General features: G+C 39.8%; 1 protein-coding gene across 2 annotated transcripts in view; it reads left to right on the top strand.

Moving 5' to 3' along the window:
• The first annotated feature begins 533 nt into the window (after positions 1–533).
• LOC148652685 (guanine nucleotide-binding protein subunit alpha-13) overlaps positions 534–12,261 on the top strand; it is a 34,042-nt gene continuing 22,314 nt past the window's right edge. The window contains exons 1-2 of one of the 2 annotated variants that reach the window (XM_088599733.1): positions 534–924; positions 10,331–10,557. In XM_088599733.1, coding sequence (XP_088455859.1) covers positions 642–924; positions 10,331–10,557 — 510 coding nt within the window. In that variant the 5' untranslated portion in view covers positions 534–641. The remainder of the gene's footprint in view (positions 925–10,330; positions 10,558–12,261) is intronic. The other variant, XM_088599732.1, reaches the window with a different exon arrangement.

Below are 12,261 nucleotides of genomic sequence, written 5' to 3'. Positions count from 1 at the left end.
AACAAACGCTTATTGAAACAATAAACAAAGGATTATCGTTGTCCCTGATGAAAATGGAAATGAGCAATTACGCGACTAGAATTTCGCAGGATAAACACCTACCAAAGAGCTGAGCTATCCTTGCTTAAATGTGGGTTTAAATGCAAGTGACATTTTCTAAAACTATTAAATAATGTTTAATTTGGGACACTGAGGTTTTCGGTTTCAATCAGGGGCGGAGGATCCCGACAATTCCCAGCGGGGGTCTTCTCTTTTCTCAGGCAGGGGATCCCCAAAACAAAAGAAAGACCCTGGTGCAGCAGTAGCCCGTTAAGACCAACGCTTTACAGAAGCTCTGTCGACCTGCGCGTCTGGATGTAATAGTCTATAAGGAGTCGCATCTGCAACAGCAACGAGTTTCAATCTGAATTTATTTTTATCAAAAATGAGCCCTTCAATGACGGATTTCCACATCCAACCAAGTAAAGGCCACGCTTCTACGTCTCTTTCCAAACCCCACCCCCTATTAAAACCACAGTAGAAGTTACGCCGCGCATTCGTGCGCGCCCTTACAATGCGACTGCGCCCCGCCCGCCTCGGAGCTGAGACTCTCGGGGGCGCGCCCTTTCCCTCCCTGCTGTATCGATGAAGTTGCTTCAAAGATGGCGGATTTCCTGCCGTCTCGGTCCGTTTTATCAGTTTGTTTTCCTAACTGCCTTCTTAACAGCAGCGAGGCAGAGCAGCTGAGAATTTCTAAGGAGATCGACAAATGTATTTCCCGGGATAAAACGTACGTGAAGCGGCTGGTGAAGATCCTGCTGCTCGGAGCAGGAGAGAGCGGCAAGTCCACTTTCCTCAAGCAAATGCGTATCATCCACGGCCAGGACTTCGATCAGAGGGCCAAGGAAGAGTTCCGGGCTACGATCTACAGCAATGTAATTAAAGGTAAGTTCGAAAAAGAAAGTCGTCCGGCCCGACTGGGGTTCGTTTTCGGGGTTTTCGGAGGGGGTGGAAACGTGTCTTAAACGACCGAGTTGCGCACTTGAGGAGCGGGTCAGAAGTAAAGTTGTGTTCTTAGGGAGACATCCCCTCGACCGTAGAGAGAAGAAACGCCCATGTTATTTGGTTGTATTAGACAAGGAAGGGGGGTTAATCGGGCGCTAATTCACGTTTTCGTCTTTCGTGTGTAATCACGCTTCTCTTTCTTTTCCCCCCTTCAAGAAATCTGGCACAAGGAGTTGTTGGTTTTTTTTTCCCTTGGTGGGTACTTTTTTGGGGAGGTTAGCCACTTAAAAGTTACCGGAGAAGCCTGGCTATTGTAAACGGTGCACAATCAGAAAAGCTCTGCACGGTATCCACGCGTTGCAGCGAAGAAAAGCCAGATATCTGCATTTCACACCGCGATGTAACGCAATCTGGGTAGAGGTGAAACGCCCAAGTTGGGGATGACTCTTTGAAAACAGTTACTATGTTTCTTTGGCTCATTTTTTTGTGAGAAGCGAGGGCACGGTTTCAGTTGTTTGCAGTGAAGCCGAGAGTCTTTTTTTTTCCCCCTGATGAAACCTGGGCTTGGCGGTGCCGTTTTAAGTTTTCTGACGAGTGATTTGAGTGTTTTACTTGGAAAGAAAAAAATATCCTGCCAAGGGAAGGTTAAAAAAGCGGGTTGCCCCTTCTTTTTTTTTTTGTTTGTTGTAGAAGTATTCGAGACGGAATTCAGGAGTTTTCTCCTGTCGTCCGGCCCGTTCCCGGGGTTATCTCTTCTTCTCAGTTGCCTTGAATTTTTCCTTTACTGGTGTTCAAACAGGTTTTGTCTGCAGCGAACGTTAATAATTACTGGATGTGTAACTAGACGGCGGCGGGGCGATTCGCATCTACAGACTCTTCTGTTTGATTTAAGGTGATAGCTGTAGGGTGTTGTCCCGGTTTCAGAGGTCGCATGAGCAGTGTTAAAGAAATAGAAACAAATTTCTGAAGGGAAGCAAGTGGCCATATCCGGTGTGGGGGGAGAAGGCCGAGGCCAGTCCAGACGCACAGATGATTCCTTATTTCCTCGGTGACATCAAGTGAGTCGCTTGTTCCGATGTTTATAAGCAACATTTCTGTCAGGGAGAGACCTGTTTTACAGATAATGATTGTACTGTATACTTGGGGGAAAGCAGTGTCGTTGTGACGGAACCAGAAACTCTTTAACGTGAATTCAAAGAGAGTTGTGCTTCAATGAGGGTGCAGTACAAATGAGTGGTTTAGGGGGAAATAAGAAGCAGCCGTGCATGAAGTACTGGTTTCAAAGGCTTTGTTGGGCAGTAAGAATTCTAAAGGGACTGGTTTGGCTTTGTTCAAATAGACAACTTACAGCATCCGTTCAGACCGTCTGTTTGAATGATTTTGTTTTCCCTTTACTGCTACATTTAGCGATGGGCAAGGTTTTCCAAGCTCTTCTATCTTTAGAGCTTTTGTGGTCACAAGACCGCAAAGGGAAGGTGAATATCTAGGTGTATTTTTCGTATTGGAGGTGGAGTTTTCCCTGTTAGAGCTCTGGCTTTGCTAAGATCCTTCCCCCCCCCTCTTTGTGCAGCATGCTGCATGACCTTTCCATGTGTCACATTGCATTATTGGATAGGTCAAGCTATAGCTTTGCTATGTGCTTCTTTTGATACTCTTTTCTTATTCATTTTGGAGCAGAGCAGAGTTTTTTTTTCCCCTAGCACAATAAATCGGTGTGTGAAAGTGTAAAGTAATTCATAGCCCTTGAATGACGAGATCATGTGTTATGACTCATGTAACTGTGTATAATTAATTTTGAATGGTACAAGCCTTGCAAAAGCAGCACAGTGGTGTTGTGCTGCCTCTCGGCGCTAGAGCTCTGGGATCAGTTCCTGACCCGGGGTGTTATCTGCCTGGGGTTTGTATGTTCTTCCTGTGTTTGCGTGGGTTGCTCTCGCAGTCCAAAGACACATTGGTAGGTTATTTGGCTTCTGGGGCACATTGGCACCGGTGTGAGTGTGTGTGGCCTGCGATGACCTGGCGTCCCATCCAGAGTGTACCCTGCCTTGAGCCCATTGCTCGCTGGGGTCTGGTTCCACTGGAACTCATTAGATGAAGTGGCTAGAAGATGGATGGAGGGATAAGTAATGCAAGATGTGGCTTTGGAATTTATCCCTACGTCTTTAAATACGGAGTATTATTGATGAGTCTTTGACCTCTCTGATATGATCACACCCGAAGAAGGCTCGACAGCCAAAACGTTGTTTTGCTTTCTTCTCCTTTTAGCAGGGAATAAACCCTTTCCTCGTTACCAGGAATAAAAGAGCGAACAGTAGTTATTTGCTTGGTCTTCCTCAGTGGCTGGGATGGCTTGAAGGTGGTTGCGTGTGTGAGCGGCGCGCGGCGCACGAGATCCTGCAGCTGGGGGTGGCCCCACACCCCCTCAGCTACAGCTTTGATGGGGGGGATTTCCAGACGAGCTGAAATGCTTGTATTGTCATCCTGTGATGGCAAGAGCGAAGGAGATTGGGTTCTGGGTCAGTCATGTGTTTGAAACGGGAACCCTGGTGACGCGTTTGATGCACTGCGATTCTGTTTTTAAACTGCAGTTCATCTCGTCCCGATGTGATTTTTTTTTTTGCTAAACTTGAAGTGAAACAGGAAATATGGTATCTTGTAAAATGGCTGTTTGCACCTCACTTTAACTCGAAGGTAAATTTGATCAGCCTTCGCCTGCATTCATGGGTGATGGAAAAAGTGTTTATTGGATGTGCTACAGATCAGGTTTCAAGTAAAGCTGTTCATTCTGCTGTTGACACATTTTCTGAGGTGCTTTTGGTTTCATTGGATGTAGAAGATAGGCTCAGTAAGGGCAGTCTACTCCAGAGAGGAGGTTTCTGTATAATTAATAGCTTTCCGTTTGGTTATTAAATCCAAATTTACTGCTGCTGGTTTTGGAAAATCTGTTTGCTTTGGAAATATTGATTTGGCATAATGCAAAGGTGAATAAGTTATGCTAAATCCAATTTAAATATACAGGTTGGCTTCCTTGTGTACCTTAAAATGGTGCTTTTTTGTAATATACAGTGCATACAAAAAGGACTAAGAAACAGGTAAAGGTTTATTCCATTCTGAAAAGAAAAACATGGAATAAACCCTTCTCTGTTCCTTTGCAGCCTACATAATGCTGATACAGCTACCTACTTGAACTTCTTCAGAAAAGGACTACTCAGCTATAAAACCTAGGAAATTTAAATTATAAACGAATTAGTTATTCTTTCTTTATTTCTGTAGAATATGTAAACTTAATGTGACCTTTCTGAAAGTTCTTGGTATGAACTGTAATTCCCAGCAGAAATCCATAAAGGGAATTTCCTGCTTTTTGTGCCTTTTGCTGATATAGCCTCTTATAAAGGCTGCTGTGCCTGTACACTTCATTATCTGCTGATCATGAGGTGAAACTAGTTGTTTTTGGAATAGATGGTCTTCCGTCTTGTTTGTCAACTTTTGAGATGTTCTTTTTAGTCATAATATACAGCTAGGGGATTTCTAATCCAGATTTCTTTTTAGGGGGTACCTTAAGTGTTAGACGAGATATGCTTAATCAGATTCTTTTAGAGAGACAAGATGAGGACAGATCAGAAAAACAGTTACAGCCAGCTGTAACTCTGTCATGAACATGTTATATAGACTGTAATAGGGTCAACCAGTATGTGCACAGGCAGTTTGACTTCTGTCTCTTCATTATTCTGAAGGCTTTTGACATTGGTTAATCACAATTCATATAATTTTGGGAAAAGGTCAAGTACCATGCTGGTTTATAGGATGGTAAACACTTAACCTCATTAACTGTCATACATTATTTTAAGCTTTTTTTTAAGTAGTAGTAGGATCATAGATGACTATCATATTAAAATGTCTTTTTCAAATGTGTAAGTTACAAGAGCTGTTAAGTGCAGAGTGGTCTAATTTTTAACTGCAGACTAGGCTGTCATTTGAGATGAAAAAAACAGTGATAAGATGTATAATGTTCATCTATCTGACAGGGATGGGTCAGATATGAGTGCAGTGAATTAGAGGCTTTGACACTCACTGGATTATGGACAATTCCTGAATCTGTTCTTGCACAAATCTTAATTTGTGTAGATCTGAAGTCCTTTTAGTTTTATAGAGCGTTTCCATGGTTGTGCGTTCAGTGTACAAAGTTGATAAAATGAGTGTTTGGACTTCATAGATTAGTAGCTGATGATTAATCATAGCCTATGGTCAGATAAGATATTTACAGATCATAATGGAAACGCTGTCATTAGAGTTGTGCATAGATTCTCTTAAATGCTCATGTATAACAAGCATGGCTTTAAGTACAAAATGTTCCATTACATATATTGATTTAGCATTCTACATGCGTTGTTTAACCTTTAACAAGTAAGGTTACCAGAGTGTTTTTTTTTATAGGTGCAAAGTATTGTGAGGAAACAACTCTCAGAATCCTCCTTATATGACGGCAAACAGGATTTGAATTGTGCCAGCAGGGCAAATCGGCTACTGAATTGATAATCATTTTAGTTCCTCCTTTCCTTTTATTTGAAGATCAGATCTCTTGTATTAGAATTACCCAATTCACCACTTTGATTCACTACCAGTACCTGAGTAGACTTGTATTATTTCAAAACAGTAATAGAGTAGCAGGTTTCATGAGCTCTTTGTATACTTGATTTTCTTTAATTACTTCTGTCATTTTGTGATGGAACTCAAAATTTGTCAGAGGAAGAAACCTTTTCTATGTTCCTTTTTTACATTGGCTCCTTAGTGCACATGGGTATCACCGATTTTGATTCCTTTTGGATTGCTCAAGGTAGTTGCAAAATCATTAGAAAACCAAATTGAAAGACTTCTCCAGTCGGCTGATTAGATTAATATTCTTAGATTTGCGTCTCTTTTCCAGCAGCCAGTCTCTGGGGGACGAGAGTCCTACTGTCTTACTGTAACTTGTTTACTTTTTTCAGCTCAGACTAATCCTGTTTATAATTTAAAAAATTGGACTTTACAGGCATGGCATACATTTACATCCTGTGATTGTTTATATGTTTAATGATCTCAGACTGGTCGTATGCATTCAGAATTTTGAATGGCGACAAGGATGCTTTTCAAATGTCCACTGTATTCAGAAGTTTTTTTTTGGTTTGTTTTTAATTTGAGCTCTGAGAAAGAAAAATCTTCCTTGAAGCCTTTTGTGGTAGCGTTAAGGATAGAAAGCTCCAGTCCACATGCTCTAGTCTCTGGATTCCATTCACCCTTGGGTCTTAATTACTTAATTGAATTAATCAAAACACCTGTTTTTAGATTTTCTTTCCATGAGGTGGTAATTAAAACCAGCCAGTAAAACCTGCAGATCATGACTGAGAGTTTCTCCTCATTTTCATAGATGGTCAGTACATTGCAGAATCACTGGTACAGGAATCACAACATTGTGCATTTCCTCTCAAGGTGAAGGCATCATGGTCAGTCATGTTTCAGATTTTCTGCCATCAGAATATTCATTTCTAGGTGAAAAATGTACACTTGGGGTCTTAACAAGTTGAACATCACAGTCTGATCAAATTTATGTAGACTTTTAAAAAGTTGGAATGTATCAGCCGATTTTCCCCTTTTAAAGATTTCACATTTTATTGTGAAATTTGTATTCAGGCTAAAATGGGAGTATCCTTTTAACCTTTTCTACTTGCATTTTATATTTTTATTCCTAGCATTCTCAGCCGAGTTTTTTTCTAATTTAATCTCCTAGATAATTAATCTTTTGTGTCTTATATTTTATGTGCTGCTTATAGATCATATTACAGAGCCACTAAGCTACATCTGTTAAAGTCTGAGGTAATTAAATTGAAAAGTTGGAGTGAAACCAGTGTTTGTTGCCAACATGTGGACTCTTTCTGTATTTAATGTATGAATATTTTATGGGAAGTAATCGTTTGCTTTGGTTAATGAGTGTTGAGGGAAGGCCATTTTTGATCATGTTGCAGCTTGTTCATCACTGGTCTTAGCATCTCTTGGGGTAAAGTATGTTTCATTTTAAACCTGGTTTTAATTTTTTTGTGTTGTGCTCTTTGTTGCTATCTCCTGGAGAATACCTCTTCCTTGTGTGAATGATTTATTCATCTGCTCATTAAGTGATTGTCTGTAATCAATTACATATAACCCTCCAGCTGGCCTGATGCATATGGAGTGTGCAGCAGAATTCAGAAGTTTCCTGTCAGTATGAGCTTGAATTTTTGACCCACAATAAAAACCTAAGAACTACTAACAAAATCATCAGAGCTGCCCTGAGCCTGGAAAAGAACTGGATTGAAAGTGCTGTAGACACAGCACGTGTTAAAGAAGGAAAACGTTTGTTCTCCATGTATAAATCTTACCAAATTTAAAAAAGTTTGATTTAAGAACTACAGGCGTGGGATTTGTCCAGGTTAATTAATTATTTTGTCAGGACAAACAATAGCAACGAGAGAATCTACAAAATAGACTTCTGCATCCACTCACTGACGGGTTGAAAGCAGAGATGTATACTTTCCATATTGCCCAGAGTGTGGCTGGCTGGCTGGGCCCTGAATCACAGAACAGGTGGGCTGAGCATCAAGTGCAGCATGTCAGGTTTTCCATTCTCTTTCTTCCTTGACAGTCACCTTTGACAGTAGTAGAAACTGTATTCATTGCGCGGTTGGTCTGTGGAGGCCTGGCTCTTAAATTTTTACAACTTTCGAGTCATTTCCTTGCCGAAATGAAGAGGTGTTGCCATTCTTATTGAATCATTTTCCAGTAAGTTAAACAGGTTAGATATACATCATTCATCCTTTTGTGTGACCTGACAATTGTGAGGCATCTGGGTTACTGAAACATAGCTACTAGTCTATATAATTCACTGAATATTTTTCTGATCATACCATATATATATATCTTAAGTTTAATTTTTATTTGATGACTTTTTAACTCATTTGACATAAGTGACTTGAACACCGACTTCTCATCATTGCTTTTTACATTGGTTGTAGCCATCTGGCTCTCAAGAAGAGTTTTGATTGCTGTGCAAACATTTGTTTTGTCACTTTAACAAGATGAGACCCTCCTGACTCTCCATTCTGTAACTGTTTACCTTCCGTATTTTGTCTCCCTCTTCTCGGACACTTCTCAAACATTTAGATCAAGTAGCAGCTCACTGCCTTCACTTCTGGCAGTATTTGGTTTTACTGGAGCCTAGCCTTGTTGTCCAAGAAGAGAGTCCAGCTATCTTTTCTGTACTTTTTGGGTTCCAACCTAGGGTGGTCATTTCAAAGTCAATGGACTCTGCTTTAACTGCTCAGTTTGGTTTATAACATTACAGAAATTGATTATCAGAGGACGATCAGCTAGATCAGATTGATCTAGTATCTGGCCATATAATGTCATTAACTTCTGTTAAGAGTTTCAGGTACATTTATGCTAAAAACTACATTTCACTTTCTCATACCAGTTGGCTACTTCATGGCCAGCACACAAACTAGGACCAAAAAAAGGAAATTATCTCCATATAGATTAAAGATTCCCTTAAACTTGTGTGGGACAAGTATGGTCCTGATGTGTTTGCTGGGTTGATGTTCTCTTAATTAGCAGTTCCTGATCAAGATTGTTCAATCAAGATTGTTACGGACTTATTGGTGTTCTTAGTAGTCTTAATGTACAATTGATGATTCCAAGGTACACATCCTGTACCTTGTTTAGGAAGTGTATTGGAGCAGTAGAAATTCTAGCTAAAACTAGGTACAAATGTATTGATGATGGTCTAGCCTATGAAGGCATTCAGCATACATTTTCTGTATTCTAACGGTACACGAAAACATTTGAATGCATTAACCTTGAGATTTAAAGGGTACGTTGTTGCTGTTAATATTCTGTGTGGCTGTGTTTGGTTTTCATACCAGATAATAAAAGTTTTCTTAAAAGGGGCAGTTTTCTTTCTTCCTGTACTAGACGTTTTGCTTTTTTTAGGATGTCTTTCAATGGTACAACCTTCTGTCCATAAAAGGATTACTTATTCATAGCCATAAGAATGTATATTAATGATGAGAACAAGCAAATCTGCCCACGTGAGTTTGACATTTTCCTGTTCTTTCACTGCAGCAAGGTCAGGTTTGAAAGATCCAAGCCAGTCCAGCTATGTTTTAGCAATCTGTTTCATCAAGTGATTATGCCTATACAAAAAGGCATTACTTAAAACAGTCACCTAATAGTGTTTAAATGTGTTTTACTGTTTTTATCTTCCCATTTGTAATTGCCAGTTGCTTTGACTTGCATTGCTGTGTCCTTAATTCTAGTACAGGGAGATTGGGAACTTTTGCTTGATTGATTTGGTAATGTCCAAGCCCAAGCTAACGTATCCCGAAACAGAACAGGGTTCAGCCTGCTCAAGATGAGCAGCTTTGTTGTAGTCACTCAGGATTCATGAATGAGCCCATTTTTAAGCTTACTTCACCGCTGTACAGAATCGTTTAACTCTCTTTAAATCTTTTTATCTAACACACTGTGCAAGAACACAAGGTCACTGTGCCTTCATGCAGCCTTTGAACCTGTTACACTTATTTATGTTAAGGCAGCAGATTCTTTAACTTAAATCAGCCCAGTGCTGGGCCACCATTGATCATTTATGAAAATCATGATTATGTATGCTATCTGGTACAGTAGAATATAAACTTCAGGTATTAACACTAAATTATACCCACTTAAATTTAACTTCAAACTCTTGAAAAATTAACATGGATATTTTTCTGCTTTAGACCTAATTAAAAAAACGTATATTGATGAAATTGTCTGCTGGGGGACAGCGATCGGGCCAGTAGCTAGGGTGTTCTTTTAATGGCCACATTATTTTCGTGCCGTCTCCCAAAGTGAGAAGATACTATTTCATTTAGTGATTTAAAAATGTGTTGGTATAACTGGAGAGAGTGTAGCGTTGATTCTCAAAAGGAAGCTCTTCGACTTTTAGCAAGGGAAAAGGCAAAGGAGAATTATTTATATATTGGTATATTCTAAGAATTTTTTCTTCCAATACAAAGTAAAGATGAGTCTACATGTTGGATTATTTATCCTGTTTGAGTGGTTTTATGTGCAGTTTGAATATTGAACTGTTTAATTGGACTAATGTCACATTTCACACTGGTTTCTCTGGATCTTAAGTAGCTTGTAAATTAAAATTGTACAGAATTTCAGAAATTGTTTCAGTACCCTGATGTTTCCCATAACTAATGTGGTGGAGGTCATCCGTAGGCATGAAAGTGGTGTATGAATGATGTTACGGTATGCAACAAATCCTAACTCTTTCCTTAACTTTGTTTCTGACCAGGGGTTCGAGTATTGGTAGATGCCAGAGAGAAGCTTCACATCCCTTGGGGTGACCCCTCCAACAATGAACACGGGGATCGCGTGATGCGCTTTGACACCAGATCAGCCACGGTTACACAGGGATTGGTAGAGACCCAGGAGTTCCTTAAGTACATGCCTTCGATCCGGGCACTGTGGGCGGACAGTGGCATCCAGAATGCTTATGACAGGCGACGGGAGTTCCAGCTGGTGAGTGAACTACACTGAGCACTGCCACTCTTGAAACTTTTCAGAAGAACACGGGAACAACACTGCGTGCGTGACGCCAACAGGTCTTTCAGCCCTTCAGATCTGTGCCATCTCCCATACCCTTAGCAACTCTGTCCCTGCTTCAAGCTTAGTTTTACAAGCTCCGGTGTCTGCGTGCTCTGTGTAAAACATAGCAAGGGTAGGCCAAAGGTTTAAATTCAATTGCTGTCGCATTATTAACTATTGATTAGACATAATGCCTAGCCCCAGTTTGCCCGTATTGGCTTTAGAAGTCTTTGTGGGTGTCCCCAAGTCTGACCTCTTGTTCTCTCTGCATACTTAGGAATTAGGCAGCAATAATGACAATGAGTTTTTAATTTTTCAAATCTATACTAACCGTGTTGAAAAACACTAGACTGGAAAATGGCAGTAATAGAATGGTATTATTCTGATGTTCTGAGAGGAACACTTCTACGCCTAGGTGATCTCTCATATTGCTGTCATTAACCTTAATCCATCTCTGCTATGAGGCATGTTTACTAGATACCTAAACAGGATAGTGCTGTGATCCACAGTGAGGCATATCTCAAATCACAAGTCTTTACTCTTAGCTGTGGGGCTGAGGGGGAATGTAATGATTTTTTTTAGCATGACCCTCTGGTGTCCACACCAGATTGTCCAAAATATTTTTTATACTAAATTTAGCATTTCTAAATCTTATTACATTGCATGTTAACACGTATACAAAACCACTCGTAATCCCATCATGTCCCATCATGTGCATGCATTTAACTCTATTGTTATAGCAATATAATACAATGTACTTTTATGTTGTGTTTTCTGCTGTATTCACAGGATCCTCTGTAATTTTTAGCTTCATTGTCTCCTTTATAAAATGTCAATTGATTTCTCTCTTAAACTAGCAATAGTCCATTTTATAAGTATAACAGGCTTTGTATCAACTCAATTTTGCTAATAGTCTGAGGTTTTGAATCAACAGATTTTTCTCTTAGTGTATGGCTCATATAGATAAATGTAATTTAAGAAATAGTCATAAATTACGTAAGTTTTTAATAGCACAAAATCGTACCTGTAAAATGTTCATCCTGCAGTATGCGTTTGATTAGTTGGGGGGTTAATGTTTTTAACTGCAGATGTTGGCATTGTCGGTTAGCCAGTGGTACTTTTAAATACACCGATCCCAGTGACGTTATTGTGAATATCACATGATACAAGTATGTATTTGGCAACATTGTATATTCAGCAGTTTTCTTAGTTTTAGCTTTTTTTTACTTCCTCTGCTTTCTGCTGGTTTGGCTATTTGTCTGTTTTTCTAAACTGTAGTACATTTTATATGCAGAACTGGTTTCCTTGCATCAGTCCAGACTGTCTTTCAATGGAAAAATTAAGATTTCTGAAACCCAGATTCAGCTGAAGCTTACTTTCAGTAGTGCAGATGTTTTTTTCAGCCAGGATGTATAAACCACATCGGTTCACTGAAGCGTATTTTCCAAGTTTGGGCACCAGTCGCAAACCACAAGAGCACAGCGTACAACATTTTAATTGTAAAACGACATATTGATATTCTCATTCTCCTGTAACAAGTTTTTGAATTTGGCAGTTTGGATTCCTTTTGACATATGGGCTTCAAAGTTCAGAAAGTAGCAGGCACTCCAGGGTGAGGCACACTACTGTTTTTAGAGC

Source organism: Lepisosteus platostomus, chromosome 11 (genome assembly GCF_059453375.1).
Source record: "Lepisosteus platostomus isolate fLepPlt1 chromosome 11, fLepPlt1.hap1, whole genome shotgun sequence".
NCBI classification, from domain to species: Eukaryota; Metazoa; Chordata; class Actinopteri; order Semionotiformes; family Lepisosteidae; genus Lepisosteus; species Lepisosteus platostomus.
The sequence above is the reverse complement of the archived record's forward strand: the minus strand, read 5'-3'. Positions and strand labels throughout refer to the sequence as shown.